The 27,533-nt window shown below is 46.0% G+C and overlaps 1 protein-coding gene and 1 non-coding gene across 3 annotated transcripts in view; one reads left to right on the plus strand and one right to left on the minus strand.

Annotated features, from left to right (window-relative positions):
* Positions 1-27,533, minus strand: part of HECTD4 (HECT domain E3 ubiquitin protein ligase 4) — a 168,525-nt gene that overhangs the window by 42,290 nt on the left and 98,702 nt on the right. For both annotated transcript variants that reach the window (XM_049789310.1, XM_049789309.1), the window contains exons 24-44: positions 26,490-26,653; positions 25,381-25,614; positions 22,361-22,553; positions 22,063-22,167; positions 20,807-20,895; positions 20,257-20,432; positions 19,201-19,336; positions 18,949-19,090; positions 18,687-18,853; positions 16,813-16,959; positions 14,753-14,937; positions 13,249-13,402; positions 11,687-11,967; positions 11,307-11,496; positions 8,802-8,883; positions 7,524-7,726; positions 6,450-6,585; positions 4,651-4,833; positions 3,113-3,277; positions 2,395-2,564; positions 695-810 (exon numbers count right to left, since the gene is read on the minus strand). In XM_049789310.1, coding sequence (XP_049645267.1) covers positions 695-810; positions 2,395-2,564; positions 3,113-3,277; positions 4,651-4,833; positions 6,450-6,585; positions 7,524-7,726; positions 8,802-8,883; positions 11,307-11,496; positions 11,687-11,967; positions 13,249-13,402; positions 14,753-14,937; positions 16,813-16,959; positions 18,687-18,853; positions 18,949-19,090; positions 19,201-19,336; positions 20,257-20,432; positions 20,807-20,895; positions 22,063-22,167; positions 22,361-22,553; positions 25,381-25,614; positions 26,490-26,653 — 3,418 coding nt within the window. The remainder of the gene's footprint in view (positions 1-694; positions 811-2,394; positions 2,565-3,112; positions 3,278-4,650; positions 4,834-6,449; positions 6,586-7,523; positions 7,727-8,801; positions 8,884-11,306; positions 11,497-11,686; positions 11,968-13,248; positions 13,403-14,752; positions 14,938-16,812; positions 16,960-18,686; positions 18,854-18,948; positions 19,091-19,200; positions 19,337-20,256; positions 20,433-20,806; positions 20,896-22,062; positions 22,168-22,360; positions 22,554-25,380; positions 25,615-26,489; positions 26,654-27,533) is intronic.
* Positions 9,324-9,427, plus strand: LOC126031787 (U6 spliceosomal RNA). The gene has a single exon (XR_007503616.1). It is a non-coding gene; the product is annotated as a U6 spliceosomal RNA (small nuclear RNA).

Genomic DNA, 27,533 nt, shown 5'->3' on the forward strand with positions numbered 1-27,533 from the left:
AGTGCTAGGGATTCAAACTGAGGTCAGCTGTATGCAAGGCAAATGCCTTACTCCTCTGTACTTTGTGCCCTCTTCCCATATCCCTGATTTCTTTTTTTTTTTTTTAAACCCCGATGACACTCAGGGGTTACTCCTAGCTCTGCACTCAGAAATCGCTCCTGGCAGGCTCGGGGAGACCATATGGGATGCCAGGATTCGAATGCAAGGCAAATGCCCTTCCACTGTGCTATCTCTCTGCCACTTTTTCTTCTTCTTTTATTTATTTATTTATTTTATTTTTAGGCTAGTCAAGTGAAGCAGTGGGAGTGGAGAAGGAACAAAGAAATCTGTAACTGGCTGTGATGAATTAATTGTAAACACCAGTGCACTCGGACCAGCCTCTTTCTTCTTCTTTTAATTTTCTTTGATTGGACCACACCCACCAGTGCTCAGTGCTGATTTCTAGTCCTATACTCAGGGATTGCTACTGGCAGACTTAGGGGATCATATGGGAATATGATCCGAGGGCTGAATGCAGGTGGTCTGTGTGTCAGGCAAGCATCCTACCTGCTATACTATTGCTCTGGTCCGGAGAAAACATTTTGAACACCTATGACATTAGTCTCATAATATATGTGGACTTAAAGATAGTGGGTAAATAGTAATATTTCTCAAACAATAAAGTAAGGCAGTGAATGAATATGAAGGCACGTACCAGCACTGCAGTCCTGGGCCACGAGGTTGAGGACTTCGATAGCTGCTGGGCACTGCTGTATGAATTCTTCACAAAACAGGCTGTCTTCCAGAAGTTGGGCCATGACCAGGCATGCTCTTAATGTTAAAAGATTCACAATATTTTGGTCATCAATGTTCACTCTTGAAAACATCAACTGTGACACACATTTCAATTCTGTACTTTTGCAGGGATGGAAGTATTTTGAGCCATACTCAGTGGTGTTCAGAAGTCACACCTGGCTCATAAGTGACCTCTGATGGTATTCAAGGAACAAATAAGGTACTGGGGATTCAAAGTGACATTAATTGGATGCAAGGCAAACACCTTATCCCCATATGCTCTCTCTGGCTGAGTACTTTGTTATTTGTTCGGTTTTGGGCCACACCCAGCCATGCTCAGAGATTTACTCCTGGCTTTGCATTCAGGAATTACTCTTGGAACTGTTCAGGGAACTGTATGGGATGCCTGGAATTGAATCCAGGTCAGTCTCACACAAGGCTAGCAGTCTACTCAATATACTACTGCTCTGCTTCCTAACTCCAAGACTTTTTGTGTTTGTTTTGGATCATACCCGGCGGTGTTCAGGGGTTACTCCTGCTCTGTGCTTAGGAATTACTCCTAATGGTGCTCAAGGGACCATATGGGATGCTAGGGATCAAACGTAGGTCTGTCATGTGCAAGGCAAATGTCCTACCCACTGTACTATGGCTTTGCCTTCCCCAGTATTATTTTTTTAAAAGACAAACAACAACAAAAGCAAAATTGTTTTGTTTTTGTTTTTGGGTAACACCTGGTTCTACACTCAGTAATCACTCCTGGCAGGCTCGGGGGACCATATGGGATGCTGGGATTCGAACCACTGTCCTTCTGCAAGCAAGGCAAACACTTTACCTCCATGCTATCTCTCCAGCCCCAACAAAAGCAAATTTTAATATCTCCTATCCCCTTTACTTTTGTTCTTTCTAAGCTGGACTGGTTTGAAATATAGAGCTAACTTTCTTTGAGACTGATGAGTAATCGGGAGAGGGGAAATGGTTGCCATCTCACTAAATGAAGATGCCAACTTTAGGCTCTTTAAAGATCCCCTAAACTGCTCCAAGGGAAAAGGATTTTTCTGGGGCCAAAGGAAACCAAATACATTGTGTGAGTGTGTGTGCATATTAAAACTTCTCGAGATATTCCATGGTCAAAAGAGAAGTGTGTTACTGTTTACTGTTTACCAGCACTTTTACCTATGAGCAACCCTGGCTTCCTGGAGGGTGATGGGCCAGATGACTATCAGTATGCAGAGGAATTCCTTTACAGAAAGCAAGCCAATAGGTCTTGAATTGTTGTGTTCCAGACCTCAAATTTCTATTTTGTTTTAGGTTGTTTGCTTTTTGCCACACTTAGTGATGCTCAGGATTTACTCCTGATGTTGCTTGGGGAACAACCGTACAGGATGCTGGGGAGCAAACCTAGGATGGCCAAGAGTAAGGCAATTGCCCTCCCTGCTGTACCTGCTGTACTGGCTCCCTTAATTTTTTTTTTCAATGTAGTGTACAAAGTGCCTGAGTGCAGTGTCTGTTACTCAGTTTGGCATAAGTCTCAAGCTGTGGACTTGATTCCACCCACCCAGGACATGGCCTTTGTGGCCTGCACCACCGCAGCACGCTTAGGGATCACTGAAAGGTGCTCACCTTGTTCTGATCTCAGCCAGGAGCCGCACAACTGCCATCACAGGAGCTGACCCATCTCCTGTTGCAGGAAGTGAGGTATGAATAGAGAGACTTCCCTCCTGAGGGAGCAACATGGACTGGACTGCCTGTACTACCTTCTCAGTAATGGACAGTTTATGAAGAGGCAGTGCCTGATGGCGATGGGGGGCATGGCAAAAAGTTAAATTCAAGTAGTTAGTTTCTAAGAAATGAGGGTGTTATTATTATCTGGAGTTACATCTCACATTTTCAATCATAAGCAAACATCACATCGAGATTTACAAACTAGTTCACAACAATTTTCTTTTTGGTTTTTGGGCCACACCCAGTGATGCTCAGGGGTTACTCCTGGCTATGCACTCAGAAGTCGCTCCTGGCTTGGGGGACCATATGGGACGCCGGGGATTGAACTGAAGTCCATCTTGGGTCAGCGGCGTGCAAGGTAAATGCCCTTCTGCTGTGCTACCGCTCCGGCCCCAGTTCACAACATTTTAAGATCAAATACACGGTGGGATTTTCCTCACCAAAGAAATCAAGTTTCACACAAATGTTACCATTAAATATTGAGGCTGAACATGTAAATACAAGTAAATTAAAGACAGCCAAGTGTTTTGACGCTCGTACTGTGCATGATATTCATTATGTCTTTATGATTACCATTTGGAGTGACATTTTATGATGCATTTAAAAATCACCTTACCTCGGATCTTGGAACACAAAGTCTAGACAATGGAATAGTCAATGTGTCTGAAGCTTGCGAAGTCTTTCTACAGTCTATGGGTGGGAATCTGACTGTAGCTATACCTTCCTGTTCATTGATAGACGCCACGACTCCGATGCTTCCTGAGATTCCTCTCCCCAGAACCTAGAGACACACGCAAGTCAGTGCCCTAGCAACGCCGATGCCATTCGCAGCTACCTCATGTCTTTACCAGCATTAGAGTTAGAGATCACTACAACAAAGGCCCTCAGTCCTGAACATGGACATAAAACATGCCCTAAACCTGACATCCAGGTGTTGTACCTTCCTTTCATCAAGACACTTCACTTACACACCTTCAATGAAAGAATCATCATTTTAACTATATCACGACATGCATTTTTTTTGTTTATTTTGTTTTTGACACTCAGGGGTTACTCCTGTCTGCAGGTGACTTTTTTTCTTTTTTCTTTTGTTTTTTTGGTCACACCGTAGGCACTCAGTTTTTTTTTTTTTTTGGTTTTTGGGCCACACCCAGCAGTGCTCAGGGGTTACTCCTGGCTGTCTGCTCAGAAATAGCTCCTGGCAGGCACTGGGGACCAATTGGGACACCGGGATTCGAACCAACCACCTTAGGTCCTGGATCGGCTGCTTGCAAGGCAAACGCCACTGTGCTATCTCTCCGTCGACATGCATGTTTTATATTTAACATTCTTTTTTTTTTTTTTTTTTTGGTTTTTGGGCCACACCCGGCATTGCTCAGGGGTTACTCCTGGCTGTCTGCTCAGAAATAGCTCCTGGCAGGCACGGGGGACCATATGGGACACCGGGATTCGAACCAACCATCTTTGGTCCTGGATTGGCTGCTTGCAAGGCAAACACCGCTGTGCTATCTCTCCGGGCCCATATTTAACATTCTTTTTTTTTTTTTTTTTTTTTTTTTTTTGTGGTTTTTGGGTCACACCCGGCAGTGCTCAGGGGTTATTCCTGGCTCCAGGCTCAGAAATTGCTCCTGGCAGGCACGGGAGGACCATATATGGGACGCCGGGATTCGAACCGATGACCTCCTGCATGAGAGGCAAACGCCTTACCTCCATGCTATCTCTCCGGCCCCAACATTCTTTTTTTTAAACATTATATTCTTAATATGCATGCAATTCTCAGCTATGGTGTGAATCAGAATGCACGAATTCTTCAGGTCCCTTTTCATTTTTTTTTTTTTTTTTTTTTTGGGTTTTTGGGCCACACCCGTTTGACGCTCAGGGGTTACTCCTGGCTATGTGCTCAGAAATCGCCCCTGGCTTGGGGGGACCATATGGGACGCCGGGGGATCGAACCGCGGTCCTTCCTTGGCTAGCGCTTGCAAGGCAGACACCTTACCTCCAGCGCCACCTACCCGGCCCCCCCTTTTCATTTTTAAGAGCAAAGATTTTTGTGCAACTGTGTAAACGATGTTTGTTTTACACCTGATCACCTACTGGATGGGCACATATATAAAAATAGAAAGCCATGATTTGCAGGACATGGTGGCCAGTTACCTGAACCTCAGACCCTATCTTGATGGTCTCTTTGAAGCCTCCAAGTGCACACAGTGCAGCCACAGCCTGGCGGGCAATCCGCTGAAGTTTGGCAAGCTTCCTACCACTGCTGCTCCCATTCTCGAGAATGCTTTCTGCATATTTCCCCAACTGTGGAATGTACATCAGGGCACGAGACAGAACCTAAAAATAACAAGAAGCTCATGTGGTGAGAATCACAGCTTTGGTTGAGTGTGACAGAGGAGGATGAAGCACACCTGCAGCATAACCCCAATTCAGGGACAAGAGGGATTGGAGCAGGGAGTCACCACCGACACCTTCACTTTCTGTTTATGTAATGACCAGACTGGAAAGACAAAGTCTAAAAATACCAGAGACTCAAGCACTGTATGACTAGAATAAAAGCAAGCAAGCATGTATCTGAGGAAAAGATACTTTCGGTTACTTTCTATATCTCAACACCCTATTTAACTATTCACAATAGCCAAAATCTAGAAACAAGCCAGTATCTAAGATCAGATGTCTGAAAGCAGCAGGTCCGGTGGGGCTGGAGCCACAGTCCAGTGGGTGAGGCACTCGCCTTGCACATGGCTGACCAACTAACATACCTTTTTTGTTTTTGTTTTTCGGACCACACCCGTTTGATGCTCAGGGGTTACTCCTGGCTAAGCACTCAGAAATCACCCCTGGCTTGGGGGGACCATATGGGACGCCGGGGGATCGAACCTCGGTCCTTCCTTGGCTAGCACTTGCAAGGCAGACACACCTTGCCTCTAGCACCACCTCGTCGGCCCCGACCAACAAACATACCTACCTGCCCAGATGGAGGTATATCTCTGCACTGAACACTATTCAAATGCTTGATTTTTCTTTTTTCTTCTCTTTTCTTTTTTTTGGCAGGCTCGGGGGACCATATGGGATGCTGGGATTCGAACCACCGTCCTTTTGCATGCAAGGCAAACGCCTTACCTCCATGCTATCTCTCCAGCCCCGATTAGTTATTTATTCTTTTTTGGGGGGGGAGCCCCACACACTATGACACTCAGGGGTTACTTACGGCTATACACTCAGCAATTGCTACTGGCTCAAGGGACCATATGGGACACTGGGGATCAAACCAAGGTCCATTCTGGATTGGCTGTATGCAAGGCAAAAGGCCTACCATTGTGCTATAGCTCCAGCCCCTTATTCTCTTTGGTGTTTGGTAACCAAACAAGGTAACCCTGGCAGTACTCAGAAATCACTTCTCGCAGGTTCATGGACCATGTAGGATACCAAGAATCAAACCCAGGTCAGCTACGTGCAAGGTAAATGCCTTACCCACTGTTCTATCACTCCAGCCCTTTGCTTTTTATTTTATTTTGTTTTGTTTTTGTTTTTGAGCCGCATCCAGTGACGTTCAGGGGTTACTCCTGGCTATGCGCTCAGAAATCACTTGAGTTGGGGACCTATATCAGTGGTCCTCAAACTATGGCCCGCAGGCCACATATTGTAGTAGTGCAAATGCAGTACCACTGTTCTATTACGCGGGCCCCTGCATTTCCTTTTTGAGGGGAGGCATACTGGCAGCATTTCAGGGGTTTCTTCCAGCAGTGTCGGGAGACCATCTGGTGCCAGGAATCGTACTCAGGTCTCTTGTATGCCAGGTGTGTGCCAGGACCTTGCTACATCTCCCTGGCCCAATGACTCATCAATTCAAATATTGAGGGGAGCCCTAACTTGAGGAGCAGGAGAAGTAAAGATAAAAGAAGCCTGGCTTTCTTCTGGTTTCCTCAGTCAAGCAAGGCAACCATACTGACCTTTTCCGCGGTGGTGGTCCATATTTGAGCAGCATTTGACTCAGGAGCCATTAGCAAGCTGTGGAGCAAGGCAATCACTTCTGCAGCCATGCTGTTTGCCACATGCCCGCTGATGAATGGTCGCACAGGGTCGGTCCTGCAGATACCAGGGAGAGAACGATTAAGGCCCAGAATGAATAAGAATGCAAGCGAAAAAAAGAAAAAAGAATAAAGGAAAAAAGTGAGAATGCAAGTGAGAAGCTGCTTCTGTCATGTCAGAGGTCTTTTCTTCCTTCCTCCTTCCTTCCTTTCTCTTTTTTTCTTTTTCTCTTTTTCTTTCTTTCTTTCTTCTCTCTCTCTCACTCTCTTTCTTTTTTTCTTTCTTTTTTTTTTTGTGGTTTTTGGGTCACACCTGGCAGTGCTCAGGGGTTACTCCTGGCTCCATGCTCAGAAACTGCTCCTGGCAGGCACAGGGGACCATATGGGATGCTGGGATTTGAACCAATGACCTTCTGCATGAAAGGCAAATGCCTTACCTCCATACTATCTCTCTGGCCCCTCTTTTCTTTCTTTTCCCTTCCTCCCTCCCTCCCTTCCTTCTCTTTCCTTCTTTCTTTCCTTCCTTCCTTCCTTCCTTCCTTCCTTCCTTCCTTCCTTCCTTCCTTCCTCTCTTTCTTTCTTTCTTTCTTTCTTTCTTTCTCTCTCTCTCTTTCTTTCTTTTTCTTTCTTTCTCGCCCCTCTTTTCTCCTTCCTTCCTTCCTTCCTTCTTCCTTCCTCCTTCCTTCCTTCTTTTTCCTTCCTTCCTTCCTTCCTTCCTTCCTTCCTTCCTTCCTTCCTTCCTTCCTTCCTTCCTTCCTTCCTTCCTTCCTTCCTTCCTCCCTCCCTCCCTCCCTCCCTCTCTCTTTTTTTGGGGGGGCCACACCCGGCAATGCTCAGGGGTTACTCCTGGCTACGCGCTCAGAAATTGTTTCAAGTAGGCACAGGGGACCATATGGGATGCCAGGATTAGAACCACTGTCTGTCCAGAACAGTTGTGTGCAAGGCAAACACTCTATCGCTGTGCTATCTCTCCAGCCCCCATGTCAGAGTTTTTACCTTGCAAGTTCTGAGTTTCTCTCTCGGCAAATGGAGGTTTGGGCAGTTTTCTTCTTGTCTCCAGTAGAGAGGCCACTTGCAGTCTCTGGGTTGACTGATTCCACTGGCGGCCCAACACTGACAATGAGGCCTGACTGTGCCCACTTGGTTGCTTTCCGAAGAGCAGCTGTGGCTTCTTCAGTGATCACCTCACAGCAGCCTCCCTGAGGAGAATGGAGTCACCACATTCATTTCAGGCTTCTTTTCCCCAGTTATCAAAGCAGTTCAGGTAACTTGTTTCTAAATATGCAAACATGGGGGGCTGGAGAGCTAGTACAGCAGGGAGGGTGTTCGTTCTCCTTGCACAGGGTCAACCTGGGCTTAATCCCCAGTATCCATGCATCCATATGCACGAAATTCCTGAGTGGAGAGCACTTCTGGGTGTGGCCCACAAACAAACAAACAAACAAACCCAAAAATTCAAGCATGGGGCCAAGGATGTGACTCAACTGGTAGAGCACATGACTTGTGCATGAAGGCCACCACATGTCCCCCCCATGAACCTCAACATGCTGGGACTGAATCCAGGTTAGCCAAGGTATGAGCAAGGAAAGCACCCTTCCTGCTGCATTATCGTTCTATTCTATCCCCATGAACGTGCTTTTTTTTATCTTCATATATAGATGTTTTTATAGTTGCACAGTATTTCATTATATAAATATGACCATTTCTGAACCAATTCTCCATTTATGGTAACAGCTATATATTTTTTAAACAAACAATTGTGAAGAATATGTCTGTACTAATTTAAAGTGCCCATTTATTCTCAACTTACCAATCATTGTTAAGTTTTTCTGACCAGTCTATTGTGTTTAAGCCTGGGTTTAGTTTTGTACTTTTCTGGTTTATTTTTGTCTCTGTTTAATATCATCTTTTTTTTTTCAGTGCAGAGACTGAACCCAAGATCTTACACATATAGTATTAGGCAAGAGCTTAACCCCTGGCCCCTCACCTATGATCATTTAACATATTTTTAGAACCTTAGTTTTTTAACTATATAAACTTTTTTTTATATATATGAACTTTTTATATGGGGAAAAAACTGGTCAAAACCAAGAGCTCTCATATTTTATCATCACTGTAAAATGATTTTGACTATTTTTTTTTTAAATGCTAAACCATTAACTTCCAATTTTCACCTGGTCTGTCTGTGAGAACCTGGATTAATTATTTGGAAAAATCTCTCTTGATTTTTCAGACCAGATTTCCCCACAAATGGATTATCTTGAAGTGGATTACCTTGGTCATGTCACGATCCATCTTCACAACTTTTTCCATGTTGGCACCAGTACCTAACCGGAAAGGCCGTCCTTCTGAGCTACTAAAAAGTGAAGGGAGAGAGAAGCAATGATCTTAAAGGCAAGGTCCAAAGCAGGGGCCATGTGCTGTGAAGTAACCCAGAAATAGTCAGGCCAACATTCTATGCCAATAGGTGTTTGTTTGGAGGAGGCTCCCTGTGGTGCTCAGGGCTTACTAATAATTCTGCTTTTAGGGATTACTCCTGGCAGGGCTCAGGGGACCAGATGGGATGCTGGGATTTAGCCTGGGTCAGCTGTGTGCAAGTAAGGGCCCTCTACTCACTGTACTATTATTTCTCGACTCTAACGGGCTTTTGTAAATCCACAATAAGAGTCAATTTTTCAAAAATGAAAGGATTTCTTGTTAATTTATAGCACTTTCAGGGCTCAAAACAAGTGCTGCTTTTTAGAGTTGTGATAATCATTTTACCACATTTTAAATCATTTAAAAAATGTATGAGGCGTGCTTGCTTTGGTAGCACATATACTAAAATTGGAACAATACAGAGAAGATAAACATGGTCCCTATACAAGGATGACATACATTGTTAAGCATTCCATATTTAAAAAAAATAATGTATGGGGCCCGGAGAGATAGCACAGCGGCGTTTGCCTTGCAAGCAACAGATCCAGGACCAAAGGTGGTTGGTTCGAATCCCGGTGTCCCATATGGTCCCCCGTGCCTGCCAGGAGCTATTTCTGAGCAGACAGCCAGGAGTAACCCCTGAGCACTGCCGGGTGTGACCCAAAAACCAAAAAAAAAAAAAAAAAAAAATGTATGGAGGCAGACTAGAGCAGGTAGGTAGTCTGAACCTCACTAGGAGTAACCCCTGAGTATGAGTCAGAAGTAAACCCTGAGCACTCCTGGTGTGGACTCCTAAAGCCTTAAGAAACAGGCTTGAGGCAATGATTGACTGGATCACAGGCCTGGCATGCACAGGGTCCTTGTTCATTGCCGCACTGCTTCAACTCTTGAGAGCCATTGGGGTTAATACCATAGAAAGGCCCACCCAAAAATCTGAAAACCAAAGAGCTAAACAAAAGATAAGCTGAAACTAGAAAAGGGAAGGCCAGGCAATGGAAAACTTTTGTAAGTGATCCCAAAGTGTTTTGGGGGGCCCACACTCACTAATACTTCTATCTCTGTGCTGGAGGGTGAAACCCAGTGATGCTCAGAGGACCTTGTGGTGGCAGGAATGGAACCCAGGTCTCCTGCATGTGGAACGCAGATGGTCCACTTGGTCCCCTAAGCCATCTCTCTCGCTCTCTATCTCTAGGAACCTCGCCTAGTGGCATGAACAACTGGTACAGGCCTTCCTATTTGCCTAAATTCCATTACCGGGCCCGGTAAGTTTGTTATTTTTAGATAATAAATTATATTTTTGCCTCTTCACTGTGCAACCAGGCAACTCATACTTTAATGAACTAAAGCTTCTGGAGGGGATTGTTTCAGAGACATACCTGTGGGTGTTGTGTTCAGAAGCTACTCCTGGCTTGGTGCTTGGAGGCCCATGCAGTGCAAGTGATCAAACCCGAGCATCCTTATAATCAAAGCATGTGCTCCAGCCCACTGAGCTCTCTCTCTGACCCTAGAGCCTCAATAGCAAACCTATGGTACATGTGCCAGTGATGGCACGCGAAGGCCTTGCAGCTGGCATGCAGGAAGGGGTCCGCAATTAAGATATGCGGCGCAGTGGGAGGCAAGTGTGCCGGTGTCTGTTTTGCAGCTCACCTGGCAACAGGGCCGGACTAGCCATTGGGAGGACCGGGCATTGTGTGACAGTTTGGGCACTCGGGCTCAAAAAGGTTAGCCATCACTGCCCTAGAGCTTTATTAAACAAGTTTCTCTTTCTTTTCCATACTCCAGCTAATGATGTCTCAACTTTTTTTTTGGGTGGGGGGGGCGGGCTACACCCAGTGGAGCTCAGGGGCAAGAAGCGCTCTGCGCTCAGAAGTTGCTGTTGGCAGGCTCGGGGGACCATATGGGATGCTGGGACTCGAACCATCAAACCATCCTGGGTCAGCTATGTGCAAGGCAAATGCTCTACCGCTGTACTATTGCTCCAGCCCCCCTCTCTGAATATACTGAGGCCAAGAATTACCCACCATACTCTAGCACATTCTTTGTTAAGGAGCAAGTCACACAGTGGTCTCACCAGTAAATGCAGGCAGTATCTTCAAAGAGCTTTTGCTCTCTACAAAGATAGCTTATAAAGACGGCGCAAATAAGAGTAAGTGTGGGCCAAGATCAGAGAGCTCCATGTCTAAGTTTCCACTCTGCCTTAGCTCCTCCACGTGAAACAATGGGCATGGAAGGAAGAGAGATTTCCTCCTGAGGCTGTCAGAGGACTGAGTCCAGTGACATAATGGAAGGGGCTGACCCAGAACAGTGCCTAGGACATGCTCAGCGCTTGACGACAAGCAGCTTTACAACCATCTCAGTCACCTTAGCAGTGGTTGGAGAACTTCGTGGGAGGACTGGTCTTCCCGCTTGTGAATGAAGATGGAGAGCTTGCCGTCCACCGCTTCACTTTCTTCCCCGGGATCTTTATCTCCTTTTAAGGAATTTTTGGGGCTGGATTTGGTCAATGTGGTGTCAGGTTCAGAAGCGGTGGGAGAAAGGACTGTCTGACATCCTATACGCAAACAAAAAATATCCCAGCCTCATTTATACAGCAATGCGAGATAAGTACCAACTCTGGAATCTCCACAAGTCCACCCTGCTCCCTGCTCCCTTCACCCCTGCACCCTGCATCACAGGTCCCGCAGTCCACAATGTGGATTGCGGTGACCCCAGGAAACGGGCCTTCTCCTGGCTGTGCTCACCGGGGACAACGTAATCAGCCAGCTTAGCTAAGAGCAGCGAGGCAATCTTGGAGGCGGGGTCGCTGGGATCCTCGGGCTCGCTATTCAAGGAAGGGACTGAGTAGCTCCAGGGCGGCAGCTCCACATTCCCACAGTCCTCCACACTCATCAGTGGGAGTGCGGCTCGGCACAGCTGCAGGATGATGAGCACCAGCTTCGGGGATGGCCGCTGGTCCAGCAGCAGGGACAGCAGTTTGGACACGCAAGCAGGCTGGCTCAGGATGGCCTTTCCAATGTGACTCCTGAGGAAGGACCGGGAAGAAACAGGCCAAGCTAAGAACGTTGATCCAGAGAAATGAAGCAACTGATGTGGCCAGAGAGATGGTACAAGGGTTAAATCAGGAGTGGTGAACACGTGGCTCTCGAACCGCATGCGGCTCCCGGCCAAAATGAATGCAGCTCTTAGCCTCATCGTTATTTTGTATACTGTGGCTCTTTGCCAAGTTCGGATTTTGTCATGCTGCTTCTGAGGAGGGACCTCTGAGGAGAGATCTCTGAGCGCGCAGTCCCGCCCCCAGGCTGCATCATCCCGTGTCCCATCCCTAGGAAACAACTGCACAGGCCAGCGAGCGGGGGACCTGTGGGTCACATGTTGGGTCACATCTGGCCGTTAGTTCTTAGTGTGGAGGACGCAGCACACCCTCACCATCACTGCAGGATATTTACCCTCTCTCCAAATGGTAAAATGAAATATGTGTATAACAGATGATTGTTAAAATTAGATGCTTTTGTGTGAGTGTGTGTCTGTTTCCGCAGGTCACTGCGTGGTGTGGCTGACTCTCACAGTTTAAAATTTTGGCTCTTTGTGTCGAACTTGTTCACCACCCCTGAGTTAAGGCACTAACCTTGGATGCAGGTGACCCAGTTTTGATTTCTGGCACCACATAGTCACCCTTTATCACATAGAGTCGCATATAGTTACCTTTCATCAAGGCTGACTGATGGATTGGACTAACCCTACTCCCAAAACAAACTACTTTTAGAAAACGTTTCTTGGTCTAGCAAGTGGAAGTAAGTCAACTGCCTAATCTAAGTAATTATTCTTTAATCTCGCGATTGATGTTTTGTCATCATGAAAATGTAAGAGTGTGTGTTATTGACTCAAAAGGAACAGATCTTGTCAGCAAGGTAGTAAAGTAAATGGTGGTGAGAATACAGAGTGGGGCTGAGCTAGAGCTGGTAGTGTGCAGGGCTTACTCCTGGCTTGGTGCTCAGGGGACGATACAGGGGACCGAAGCATGGTTGGCCCTATGCCAGGCAGGCGCCTTTCTCCTTTGCTATTTCTCTAGCTCCACAAAATCCCTTTATGATGTGGTATGATACAGACATTCACCTTAGAACCTGATACAGAGTCAGAAAATGCACCTACCTAATCTCGACCACCCCCTGAACACCCATTGGGCAACTTGAGTCTCCGCTTTTTCTCAGCCCAGAGCATGTCTGATGCCTTTGATGATCACACCCACAAGGGCCCCATTATTCAGGAGGGCATCTGACTGCTGGGCAGTGAGGAGTGCCTGTACCTGGAGAGGTCGTTGAGCAGACTCAGCACATCCTGGAGGGCATCGTTCCCGGCCGCCTGGTTGCCGCAGCACTCGGTGGCTCGGGCCAGGTGGTTAGTGAGAAGGCTGGACACCTGGCGGGCCAGGCCCGAGTGCACGGCCTCGGTGGAGCCACCTTGGTGAAAGAAAGAGAAAGCTTGGTGAGGCAGGGGGAGGCCTCCCCTCAAGGTTTCTGGGTCTCTCTCTCTCTCTCTTCTACCTCCCTACCCCCACCTCCAAGGTAACTAACTTACAAAGCAATTCAAGGCTGGAGGAAGATATTCTTTCCTTTTTAAACAGGGGTCAAAATCTGGGGTGGTCGAGGGCAAGTGGGAGTGGGGATGGGAATGTGGTGCCAGGGCTCTAACTTGGCCTTACATACAACTGCTATACAACTGAGTCATAGCCTAAGGGCAGAACTTAAACTTCTAACTGAAAGTTTGTGCCTTATGACCAACACCTCTGTGTTTCACACTCTAAACTGCCAACCCCAATCTTTTTGTGTTTTTTTTTTGTTTGTTTGTTTAGGACGTACCTAGTGATGCTCAGAGTTTACTCCTGGCTCTATACTCAGGAATTACTCCAGAGTGTTTTGTTCTGGAGGGAAGGGAACCATTTGGAGTGCTAGGAACTGAACCTGGGTTGACCATGCCTTATCTGCTGTATTATTGCTCTAGCTCTACCTACCCGTTTCTAACAGACACTGTTCTCTATTTTTTTTTCTATTTTTTAAAATTTTTTGGCCACAGGGGTTACTCCTGGCTATGCACTCAGAAACCGTTCCTGGCTTGAGGGACCATATGGAACGCTAGAGGATCAAACCGAGGTCTGTCCTAAGTTAGCACTTGCAAGGCAGATGCCTTACTGCTAGCGACACTGCTCTGGCCCCTGTTCTACTCTCTTGTTCCGTAAGTCAGACGAGTAATTTTCAGCTGGGGGTCACAAGAGGGGAAAGGTGGTTTTACTGTACTGGTTTTCAACTGTTAGTCTGCAGACAAGTGCCATTTTGAGGGTGAAAACTTTAAAAAGCATTGGTTCAACTGTCCTAGATGCTCTATAAATGAGTTCACAGAGTATTTGTCTCACTGTATCTGACTTATTTCTCTTAACATCATATTGTCCAGAGTAGGATACTGTTTAATGTCATAGCAGAGCTGTTAGTTTTCATAGAACTATGACAGAGAGGCCCACAGGAAATCACAGATTCACTCATTTACATAATTTAATATAATTTTCTTTCTCCACCCAGCACACAAACTTACTATAACACATTAACAGAAGAAACACAGAGCTCTAGAAAAAAACTGCACTTCTCTTTCTGTTTTTGTTTTGGGGTCACAGCCCGAGATGCTCAGGGGTTACTCCTGGCACTGAGTAATTACTCCTGGCAGTGTCTAGAGGACCATATGGAATCTCAGTCAACTATGTGCAAAGCAAATGCCTTCTGGGTTGTACTATAGCTCTCCACCCAAGTCACACTTCTTACCTTCTTCTTTTTCCCACTCCACGCAGCGATTGGCAAGCACCTGGAAGGCTGCCCAGGCCATGGTCGCCACCTTCTGCTTCTTGGTTTGCTTTTCACTGGAGCTGGACTCGGTCTGGCTGCTCAAGCTACACAGTCTATCCATGAGCTGAACGAGGCCACTTCGTACCAGGCATTTTTCTTCACTCCTGGGCCAGGCAGAAAAGTGGTGCAGAGGGCTGTAACTCAACGGAGCTCAGGCCCCTCTCAACATCAGAATCATGTCATCAAAGAGAAAAATAATAGGCCAGGCTAACTCTGTTTACAAGTAGAACAGGACATGTACAACTAAACACACATACATAAATTTGGTGTATGTTTTGGAGGGTCAAACCAACAGCGTCTGAGGGTGCCAGGCCTTCGGGTGGGTTTATTGCTCTGGCTGTGTTCCACAGACAAAGAGATGCTTGGTGCAAAGGGGTTCCAGCATACTAAGCATTTGCTCCAGCTCTCTGAGTCATCTCCCTAGTCCTAACATAAAAGTCAGCTTGGTTTTGGGGTCACACCCAGTTATGCTAACTCCTGGTTCTGTGCTCAAAGATCACACTTCTGGTGGGCTTGAGAGACCATGTGAGGTTCTAGGGATCTAAGATAAGCATTCTACCTGATGCACTATCTCTCAAGCCCATGTTTTGCTTTGAATTGTTGAGCGACAGCTGGTAGTGTTCAGAGACACCTTCTGGCCCTGTGCTAAAAAGTGAATCTTTGGGGCCGGGAAGGTGGCGCTAGAGGTAAGGTGTCTGCCTTACAAGCGCTAGTGTAGGACGGACCGCGGTTCGATCCCCCGGTGTCCCATATGGTCTCCCCAAGCCAGGGGCGATTTCTGAGCTCATAGCCAGGAGTAACCCCTGAGCGTCAAATGGGTATGGCCCAAAACCCAAAAAAAAAAAAAAAAAAAAAAAAAAAAAGTGAATCTTTTTTTGTTTTGTTTTGTTTTGTTTTTTTGGGTCACACCCGGCAGTGCTCAGGGGTTACTCCTGACTGTCTGCTCAGAAATAGCTCCTGGCAGGCACGGGGGACCATATGGGACACTGGGATTCAAACCAACCACCTTTGGTACTGGATCGGCTGCTTGCAAGGCAAACGCCGCTGTGCTATCTCTCCGGGCCCCAAGAAGTGAATCTTGTGGTGCCAGGAATCAAATCGAGGTCGGTGGCATAGAAGGTAGAGGACACTGAGGCTTTAATCTTTGTAAATAAAAACCAAGTTCTGGTTTGGTTGGCTCATATAAATGAAAAGTAAACAATGCTAAAATGCTTGCTCTGAATGAGACTTGTGTTCAAACCCTGGCATGCAAGCACACACATGCACACACAAAGCCCAAACAAACACATATCCAAAAAAAGCCAACATTAAAATGTGGTCAACTCCAGATAAATATAATAGAAAAACAAAAAGCAAATATTTATCATAAGGAGAATCAAAGGTCCAGGAGTGGGGCTCAGCTGGTAGAGTGCCTGGCACTGGCCACCTGCTGAGTGCACTTCCAGAGATGCTGCCATCTGGGATCCCTGGCACTGAAGTGTGGCACCTCAGATGCACTGTAATCAGCTACACGGAAGCACCACAACTAAAAGCCTCAGAGCTCGGCAAGCACCACAGCCATATGTGTGAGCACCAAGGCTAAGGGTGCCACCCTAGGGAGCATGGAGAGATTTGCAATCTCTGGGCATCAATACCACTACTACCATCACAGAAAGGAAAGGAAGAAATGGCATCCTGTATCTTCAAATCAAGAGAACAATATATTAACTTTGCCAAATATGTGTGCAATTTCTAGAGACTGTCTGGGGTCCTATAAACCTCTCCATTTCCACACTGCCATGTAATTCTTAAGGAGCACTCTGACCATGTTGGGATGTTGGGACTCAACAGTCAAAATACTGCCTGGGAAGTTTAGATATGTCAGGAGGCACATGCTTAGACTGACACTGACTACTTGAAGCAGAAGAACCAATATTTGACATTTCAAAGACCATTCTATTTTCATGGAATCAAATGTATTACCAGACATGGCCCCTCACCTGGTGTATGGGATGGTGCACAGAAGTCCGATGCTATTCGCACAGGCAATAGGGTAACGAGCGCACAAAGACACCACAGAGGTCATGGTCTCGCCGAAGGCTTCCTGGACTTGCTCGACCATCCCACCACAAGTCAGCTCTTCAATTCTAGGGAAGAGATCAGACATCAGGCTTCTTGAATCCCATCAACGAGCCTTACAATGAACGAGGAGGAGAGTTCTTTAAGACATTCAAGGTGGATCAGAACCAAAGGAATTTTCCATGTTGTTGTTTTGTTTTGGGGCCACACTTGGTGGTCTTCAGGGCGAATTCCAGGCTCAGCACTCAGGGATCATTCCTGGTGGGTTCAGAGGACCCTGAGGAATGAACCTGGGGCAGCTTCATGCAAGGCAAATGCACCCCCCCTCACTATCTTCTCTGTTCCTGAATCTTGATGATCAAGCTTTGTTGCCCAAATTGTAGGAGACTGTTGAGAATTTTTTTAAAATTGGGGGCAAGAAGGGGTGCAGGGGATCTTCCAAAATAGTACTTAGGGAACTGGATGCTACTACTGGCAATTCTCGATCAACCAGAGTCAGGGTGTGGGGATAGTTCAATGCTAGGGGCCAGAGATGCAGAGGGTCGCACGGGCCATAGCTACAGGTGCTGGGAAAGGGAAGCATAAAGTGCCATGTATGCTAAGAATACATCTCTGGGTCTTAAATGATCTCCCCAAGTACTGGGTAGGATTTTAAGTGTGCCCCAAAGACAACAGTTCCTGCTGAAGAAGAGTCTATGAAACCCTAAGTTAAGTAACGAGAGTTAAGTGGCTTTCATCCCACCTCAACACTACTGTCTAAATAAGTTAAAGTTCACTGCAGGGCCAGAGCAATAGCACAGCAGTAGGGCATGTGCCTTGCACGCAGATGATCCTGGACAAACCCAGGTTTGATCCCTGGCATTCCATATGATGCCTCGAGCCTACCAGCAGTGATTTCTGAGAGTAGAGCCAGGAGTAACCCCTGAGCAGTACCAGGTGTGGCCCAAAAATCAAAAACCAAAAAAAAAAAATAAATAAAAAATAAATAAATAAATAAAGTTCTAAAAAGAAGAAAAAAATTCACTGCATTTCTAACAATTGTATAACAATACTATCAATGCTATCCAACTCTTTCTTGGGGGGGAGGGGGTGTCCACACCTGGCTGTGATTAGGGCTTACTCCTGGAAGGCTCAGGGAACCATATGGGGTGCCGGGGACTAAACCCTACTGAGCCATGTGTAAGGCAAGTGCTCTCCGTGCTGTACCATTTTTCTGGCCCCTGGTGTCCAATGCTTTAGAATGAAACCACTGATGTAAAACTCTACAATAAATATCTCATGCAGCACTGAATTACATATTCATACCAAATTACTGAGTTATATAGCGATTGTAGTCATGAGAAGCCAAGGTCCAAATAGATTACTAAGTATCTTTTTCAAGTTCACTGTCTGATTATTAGCAGAGATTGAGAAGCCATGAGTGAGACTTCCAATGTAAAAACACCACACAGGGGACTGGAGAGTACAGTAGGTAGGGTGCTCATCTTTCACAGAGCTGATCTGGGTTCCATCCTCAGCATTCCATAGGTGCTACCCTATGATCCCATCAACCACTATAGCTACCCTATAGTTACCGCTGAGCCCTGCCAGGAATGACCGGGTATGCAAGGCAAGCACCCTACCCGCTGTAATGCACTATGGCACTATGGTAATAATAATGATAATAATAATAAAAACAACCAAACAGCAGCATGTTGGGGAATCTGCATGCCACTGTCTATTCTGGTGCCAGGTAGAATCCTCAGAATGGCCACTCTCCATTCAGCACTGGCACAGGAACGAAGAGACGACTGACCTGGGTCCTCCCTGAAGGACCATAGTGACTGGACCCACGAGATGTGTCACTCCCCCGACCCTCACGGCCGCCGTTAGCAGCTCCCGCATGTGCACCAGTGCTTGCTTTCGGGTGTTTCCTCGCCGCCACCTTGTCTGGGCCGCCAGAAGGAAGCTGCTGCTGGACACCTGAAACGCATGAGGGAGAGACCTCAGGCTCCTGCCCGCCACAGCGCCCCGCACTGCCGAGAGCTGTTCATCTGGAGCTGGCAAACAGCACGTACAGCTTGGTCAGGGTTGGTGCCGATGAAGGCGAACAGCTGTCCCAGGAGGACACTGTACGTGGGCTTGTCTCTGCTGTCCTCAATGGCCAGTGACTGCAGAAGCGTAAAGGAGCTGCTGCGGTGGCTGGTCACGTGGCGCCGCCTAGAGGGAAAGCAGAACAAGTCGGGAATCTCTGCTAAGTGTGTCTGGGTGCAAGCAGTCAGTAGAGCATGGGGTGGTGGGGACGGCATCCCGGGCCATTCACCGCTCACCTCTGGTTGGTTCTGGTAAATTCCAAATCTTCATTACCAATCATTTCTAGGTCGGAAGGAGCGGACATGCTGCGGAGAAAGACAGGCTGCCGCACAGCATGGGAGATCACTTTAGTTTCCGAAGCTGATTTACACGCTGGGACAGAAGAGAAGGGAAAGGTTGCTGTTTCTGCTGTTGACTTTATAAGAGCAGCCATGGCTTAGCACAGCACAGGAAGAGTCTGTATCTTAGCTGCTCTCCTCGCTGTCTCCCACATGAATGACAGACGCTACAGGGGTCTCAAACTCGCAGCCCGCAGGCCATTTGTGGCTCTCCGTATAACATTTTGTGACCCTGCCCTAGAGTAATCTTTTTTTTTGTTTTGTTTTGTTTTGTTTTAGTTGTTTGGGTCACATCCCCTCCCCCCAATGTTCAAGGCTTACTACTGACTGCACTCAAGGATCACCCTGACTTTGCCTCCTGTGGCCCCCAGGTAAACTAAGTTTGAGACCCCTGAGCTAACACAAGAGGGCACTGTTGGTTTGGGGGCAATATCTGGTAGTGCTCAACGGCTACTTCTGGTTCTGTGCTAGGGGATCCCTATTGAGGTTCTTAGAGGACCGGGTGGTGACAGGATCAGACCTGTCATCAGACAAACTACATGCAAATCATGTGCTATTCCCATTGAACCATCTCTGACGGACTGTTCTCATAGATCAATTGTTTTTTAGGAGGGTAGAGGTGATAGCCAGTGGTATTCAGGCGTCATGATGTTATTTTTTTTTTCTTTTCCTTTTTAAAAATACACAGAACCAGGCCCGAGAGATAGCATGGAGGTAGGGTGTTTGCCTTGCATACAGAAGGACAGTAGTTTGAGTCCCGGCATCCCATATGGTCCCCCGAGCCTGCCAGGGGCGATTTCTGAGCGTAGAGCCAGGAGTAACCCCTGAGCGCTGATGGGTGTGATGCCAAAAAAAAAACAAAAACAAAGAAATACACAGAACTATCTTTCCAATAGCTGTTGTTTTATGAACAGATGAATGCAGAGTGCCATGGGAGGCTGGCCTCAACATTACCAGGCGTTTCTGCTGGGGTCCCGGAGATGCTTCTGGTAAGGCCAGACTGGGCCGCGATGGTGACATGCAGCAAGAGCTCAGCTCGGTTCATTAAACTCTTCACTAATGTCTTCGTTTTCCCCAGTGGGTGTGAAGGTTTCTGAGTCAGAGAATTCACTTCCTGGAGGAACTTCTCCCTGTAAAGAAAGGCTGATACGCATTTAGTTGTTCGCAAGCTTACTGAGAATAATTTCTGAGAATTATAAAAAATATGAGAAGACAAGGAACTAGGCAGAAAATTTTAGAGCTTTGAAACTAAAAACAAACTAAACAAAACTAACCTGGTAAACATAGCTCACATCCCCCTTGCAAGATTTTTAAACTGTGGCAAACTTTAGTTCCTTTTGTCCAGTTTCAGATGCCTAGGCTACGTTTTCAAGATGAAAATTAAAATTCCCAGATGAGCTCCCACTCCATAATATTTTCAAAAATATCTGCTAGCATATCACATTTTGCGTTGAGCTTCCAGGTGAAAACGTAGCTACACACAGTTATTAATAATATCACTAACCTCAATGATAGGACCATGTTTTCAAGATCATTTCCATCAAAGGAGACTTCCTTCATTGAACACAAAAGTTCTAGTTCTTTCATTTTGTTCTAAAGAAGGAAAAATCAAGAAAAGATGGTATGCTGAATTTGCAAAACGAGTTCTACTGTACATATTTTTAAAATAAAACTCAAAACTTCTGAAGGAAAAACACTTTGGGCCCTTATTTCTATGTTAGAAATAGGACATTACTAGTTATTTTAGTTTAGTTTTTTGGGCTGGCGACACTCAGGAGTTACTACTGACTCTGCACTCAGAAATTGCTTCTGGCAGGCTCAGGGGACCATCTGGGATATCAAGGATCAAACCTGGGTCTGTCTTGGCTCGGCAGCATGCAAGGCAAATGCCCTACTGCTATGCTATCACTCCGGCCCAGTAGCTATTTTAATGACTGAAAATGGCAAAGACTACTTAGTGAGATTCTCTTGAGTATTTAGAACCTTACAACTCTCCTTTTGTTTTAAGACTTGAAAACAAAATTTGATATTGGTGATCAAGCCTGTATAAAACAAGTGTGTGACTCTGTTGCTTAGCTGGTATCTCTCTAGTATAAAAGTAATAATCAGGAGCCAGGGATGTAGTTCAGTGGTAGAGCACACAATTCATGTAGATGAGCACCAAACAACAATGGCAATAAACACCAAAACAAACCCAACTTACTGGGGCCCTTACCTTATGTGTTGTCACTCCAGATCTGATCCCCAGCAGCATAGTCCCCTAAGCACCACCAGGAGTGATTTCTGAACATCTAGCCAGAAGTAAGCCCTGAACACTGCCAGCTGCAGGCCTCCCCCCAGAAAACTAAAATCCCAAACCAAAAAAAATTAATTACTTCATTATTCATTAACCCTCTTCATCAGCAATTTATTCCTTGTACCATTGGCTTGATCTAATTGATTCTACTTGATCCTTCAAGAAATGGCTCCTGATGAGGGTATACACATGTTACGAAGTGACATAGAATGGGGCTAGAGCAATAGCATGGTGGGTCAGGCATGAGGGAGATCCAGGTTCCATCTCAATGGTCCCTGAGTCTACCACCAGGATTATTCCTGGGCGCAGAACTAGAAGTAACCTCTCAGCATTTTCAGGTGTGGCCCCGAGATGGAAAAAATAAAACAATAAAAAGAAGTGACATTCATTTCTATGCACATGGCACAAGCTTTGGCACTGTTAGTCACGACAACGACTGATGCTAAGTCGGACTGCTTGCTCACCTCATTAAAATGGTAATCTGAGAAGAAAGGCGTGTTGTTCTCCAGTTTCCCCTGCATGGCCTCATCAACCTCACTTTGCCATTTCTGTTCCAATTCCGCAACACTCTAATCAACATATCAAAACAATGTGTAAACATGCAAATAAAATACATCTGCAACTATAAATTAGGAAACTTTAACTGTAATACAATTTTTTTTTAAAAAAAATTCAGATCCTATTTAAGGTTCATGACATTTCTGGGGAGGAAATTGGGGGAAATGCTCTAAGAGGAAGCAAAGTGTTTTCATGTTCACTTACCTGCAGCTGTCTCTCCATGGCATTGAGCTTCTTAAAGGTCTCTCCCATAATTTTACATAATAAATCATATTCCTCAGCATGTTCCTCCTGATACTGAAAGTTTATTAGGGACTGTAGTGCATCAACCAAGTTCAAGTGCTTAATAACACATGATACCACCATCTCTTCCATCACATCTGGCTGGATTACTTCTCTGAGATCACAAGGGAAACCAGTCAGTTTTAGTAATGTTTCACTTATGGAGAAACATTTCAAAGGTTAGGGAATGCAATTTTGTTTTTCTTTCTTTTTTTTTTTTTTTTTTTTGGGAATGCAATTTTGAGATAAACATACTACAAGGACTACACAGATAGCCTAGAGGGGTGGCATGAAGAGGCCTGAGTTCCATACCTGGCATTGCATGGCCTCAAGTACTGCCTGAAGTAGCTTCCAAACTCTTGAGTGAGAAGTAGTCACTGAGCACCAGATGTGGCCCCAAACTATATTACATATTTAATCCCATTAAAAGGCATGACTCTTGTGGTGTCCATAACCTGCAGTGCTTAGGGGTTTCTCCCTGCCATTGCTTGGGAGTCAGTTCTAATGTACTCAGGAAACCAGGCTTTGCCGGAGATAGAAGGTGGGCCCTGCCCCCTATACAAAGCAGACCACTAACCCTTTGAGCTACTCCTCAACTACAGATGAAGGCACGAGCAACATATGATGACCTTGAAGTCAAGCTGTCAATAACTAATCAAGCTGTCAATTAACTGATACGACAGACTGTGCTTCATAAAGCGGAAAATGCACGTAAAGAAACTACATTTTCTATGATCTCTATATTTTGACAGAGTCATACTAAAGCTGAGATACATCTAGGTTAGAATAAAGATCTCTGGAGCCATTTTCTTGCCAACTAATGCCTGTAATACTATGGTAATTAGTGAGCATGAATACTGGGATAGATCAATGGTGCTTATATATTTTTTCATTGCAAATGTCATCTAGTCTTTAACTTTTTTTTTTTTGGTGGTTTTTGGGTCACACCCGGCAGTGCTCAGGGGTTACTCCTGGCTCCATGCTCAGAAATTGCTCCTGGCAGGCACAGGGGACCATATGGGACGCTGGGATTCGAACCGATGACCTCTTGCATGAAAGGCAAACGCTTTACCTCCATGCTATCTCTCCAGCCCCTAACTTTTTGTTTTTTCAATCTTGTCTCAAAAGGCAAAAGAAGCCTGAAAAACAGACCTTACACAGGACATCACAGAAATACATTTAGAACTGCAACTCTTCATTTACATTCTAGATAAAGACCCCTCTCTAAGTATCAAAAACAAAGATATATCTTAAAACGTCACAAAACTGTGGCTGGAGAGATAGCATGCCTTTCATGCAGAAGGACGGTGGTTCAAATCCCAGCATCCCATGGGGCCGGGCGGTGGCGCTGGAGGTAAGGTGCCTGCCTTGCCTGTGCTAGCCTAGGACGGACCGCGGTTCAATCCCCCGGCATCCCATATGGTCCCCCAAGAAGCCAGGAGCAACTTCTGAGCGCATAGCCAGGAGTAACCCCTGAGCGTCACAGGGTGTGGCCCAAAAAACCAAAAAAAAACAAAAACAAAAACAAAAACAAAAAACAAAAAACAAATCCCAGCATCCCATATGGTTCCCTGAGTCTGCCAGGAGCAATTTCTGAGCATGGAGCCAGGAGTGACCCCTGAGCACTGTCGGGTGTGACCCAAAAACCAAAAAAACAACAACAAAAAAAACCAAACCACAGAACGGGGTACTGAAACAATAGTATAGTGGGGAGGGCACTTGCCTTGCATGTGGCAGGCCTAGGTTTAATCCCAGGCATCCCATATGGTCCTGAGCACTGAGTACGGAACCAGGAGCCCCCAAACCAAACAAATCCCTAAACCCGTAAAATGATGGATTCCCTTGCTAGCCAGTCTAGAGTAGCTAAACTCCCTTCAAGTGTTCAGGTTCTATAATGTCCATGGGGGCAAGAAAGACATCTCTTGAGCTCTGCTCAGGTGGAGCAGGGGCCACTCCCAGGGGTGTCTGGTCCAGAGGCAGTGGTGTGGTATGGTATGGGCCAGTGCACTGGGGGCCACTGGGCTACACCAAACAGTGTTAGGGGATTATGCAGAACCAAGGATCACATTTGGGACATCACACATGCAAGACATTACTATTCTAGCATTTGAAATTCCTGGCCCTGTAACAGTTCTGAGGAGTGGTTTTGTTTTTAAAATTGGGGGGGGGGGGTGGGCCCACACCTAGCAGTAGTCAAGGCTTACTCCTGGCTCTATTTAGGGATCACTTGTGAAGAACCACTTGTGATTCTGGAGATTAAACCCAGATGGTCTGCATACAAGACAAGAGCCTTCCTGCTGTACTACTGCTCCAGCCTGTTTTAAATTTGTTAATTTTTGGCATCATGGTTTACAATACTGTTAATGGGGGCCGGAGAGATAGCATGGAGGTAAGGCGTTTGCCTTTCATGCAGAAGGTCTGTGGTTCGAATCCCAGCGTCCCATATGGTCTCCCGTGCCTGCCAGGAGCGATTTCTAAGCATAGAGCCAGGAGTAACCCCTGAGCACTGCCAGGTGTGACCCAAAAACCAAAAAAAAAAAAAAAAAAATACTGTTAATGATAGAATTTCATGTCTACAATGTTTTCATGCCACACCCTCCACCAGTGGTCCCTTCTCAGCCCATCCTATTCTGTCACTCCCATCCCTCTTCCCCACACCATGGTAAATGGTAAATGTAGAATTTTTTTCTTTTTCTTTTTCCTTTTTTTGTTTTTGGGCATACCCGGCTGTGCTCAGGGGTTACTCCTGGCTCTGTGCTCAGAAATCACTCCTGGCAGGCTCAGGGGACCATATAGGATGCTGGGGATAGAACTTGGGTCCTTCCCGGGTTGGCAGCATGCAAGGCCAACACCCTGCTGTTGTGCTATCGCTCCAGCCCCATAAATGCAGTTCTAATCAGTGATTTTATTTAGAAAAAATAGAATACTATATAGCCACCTACTTTATACTTGGTCTAAACTGAGGTCTAGCTCGCCCAGAAATTTCTCTGAGCTTTATCATGATTCCTGGAGGAAGCCGGATCCGGGGCAGATCAAAGTAGTTCCCGATGGGAGGCACTAGGACATCGGAGGGGTAGGTGAACTCCCGGTCCTCCTCGATGGTCAGCGGCAGTGGGGATGGGCTGGGAGTCAGGGCCGGGGAGATCACGCCGTTGGCTTCCACCTGCCACTGGCACCTGAGCGGACAGAAAAATTCTTTACCTTCTCTCCTAACTGGAAAGCTCTCGAAGGTTGCAGCTAAACTCTATACAGCACCTTATGTATAAGTGTTTACTCATCAAACCTTCTCCAAAGGCTAAAGAAAAATGAGCAGGACAGAAAATTACATTTAGGGGAATATACCCTCTCCCCAAACATTCCTTAATGAGGACCTTTAAATGTACAGAAACAGTGACCAATGGCATGGCTCATACTATGCACTTCCCAACATACCTACCTAGAGTCTACAATAAACGTTCTTGTAATTTGCTAACTAGTTTACTTTATACTATTTTAGAGATTCTATTTGAGGGGTGGGGGGCACACCCAGCAATGCTCAGGGATTACTCATGACAGGGCTTAGGGACCATATAGGATGCCAGGGACTGAACCTAGGTTGGCTGCTGCAAGACGAACACCCTCCTCACTATGCTATTGCTTTGGCCCTGGGGGATTTGTTTTTATTTTTGTTTGGGGCCCACACAAAGCATCGTTCAGAGGTTACTCCTGGCTCTGTGCCCAAGAGTCTCTCAGGGAACTTGTAATGTTGGGGGTTGAATCCAAGGCTCTTGTATATAAGGCAAATGCTCCAGTCCTTTGGGCCATCTTCTAGGCACCCTTTTGGGGATACTTTCATTTAATTACACAATATTTGGAATGGAAAAAGCTTATGTAACTCAAGGCTATAATTCTGCATTTTGTAAAGCAAGGGCGGGAAGCACTGCAGTGGAATTTCTTATTTCTTAGATACAATGACCCCTATGGGAATGCCAGGCAGCAGACGATCCTCTGGGAAATGTCCTCAAATATTTTTTCCTTTGTGGACAAAATTAGCCTCGCTGAGCCTTTTTACCTTTGTAAAAGTTTGGAGCGTAATAATTCCTGACAGGCTTCTTCTTCTTTAGTCACTTCTGGTCCATTGTAGAGGATTCTTAACATGGAACAAGCTAACACAGACAGACCTAGAGCCAGGTCTACCAGGAAGGGCAAGCCTCCCGAGACATCCTCCGAAGACTCCTGCAAAGTACACAAGGGCAAACCACACACATCAGTCCACACCTGCCTGGTAATTCCATAGTGCCAACCCATGCTGTGCAGTCCTGAACTACGGCGTTCCCAGAGCAGCACCAAGGATTGTTCTGGCAAAGAGGTATGGCACCTAGTGCCATGGGAGAGATGGTGGCACTGTAACGACCACAAGTAAAGAGTCACCAGAGTTCTAGAGAGAGAAGAGCCAATAAGATTTCGTATTAGAAACAATCTTAAGCACGCGCAGGAAAACTAGGCTCTGTGTGTTACCTCTCTGCTGTGTATGTGAAGGTGTGAATTACCCCATTTCTGCCAGTTGCCATCCTTCGATCAGACCAAGATGTCAACGGTTCCACTACATCTGCTCAGTGACTATTTAATTCAGCAACTACCATAAACCCGTCATAGCTATGGCTGCCTGTGTTTCAGCAGAGAACATGTAGCTTCCCTCTTCAGAATCTGAGCTCGTTTAAACATTAGCAACCTCTGCATCTAAAATATGTTCATCAAGCAGGCTGGAGGGGCTTCTAGAACTTTTACTAAGAGTATAAGATGAACGATCAAGCAGAGAGACCTAGACAGGTAAGACAAGCCTGAGCAGATGTACATAATCTGATCTACTCAATTGCATGCTTCTATTAAGGGTTTTCAAGTCTTCTTTTCCCATGGAAAGATGCTGGAAGCAGACCACCTCTCCAGGCTTTGAAGACCGAGTCCCAACAAATAGGTTCTTGTCATGCTATTGACTTGATTACAGGCCACTAGTTGTGTTATCCTATAAATCTGCAACTTATTACTAACAGTCAGTGACTGCCAAATGGAAAAGATGAATGAAACAATTGCTCATATTTTGCCCTGTTTTCAAAGC

Source organism: Suncus etruscus, chromosome 15, assembly GCF_024139225.1.
Source record: "Suncus etruscus isolate mSunEtr1 chromosome 15, mSunEtr1.pri.cur, whole genome shotgun sequence".
Lineage (NCBI taxonomy): Eukaryota > Metazoa > Chordata > Mammalia > Eulipotyphla > Soricidae > Suncus > Suncus etruscus.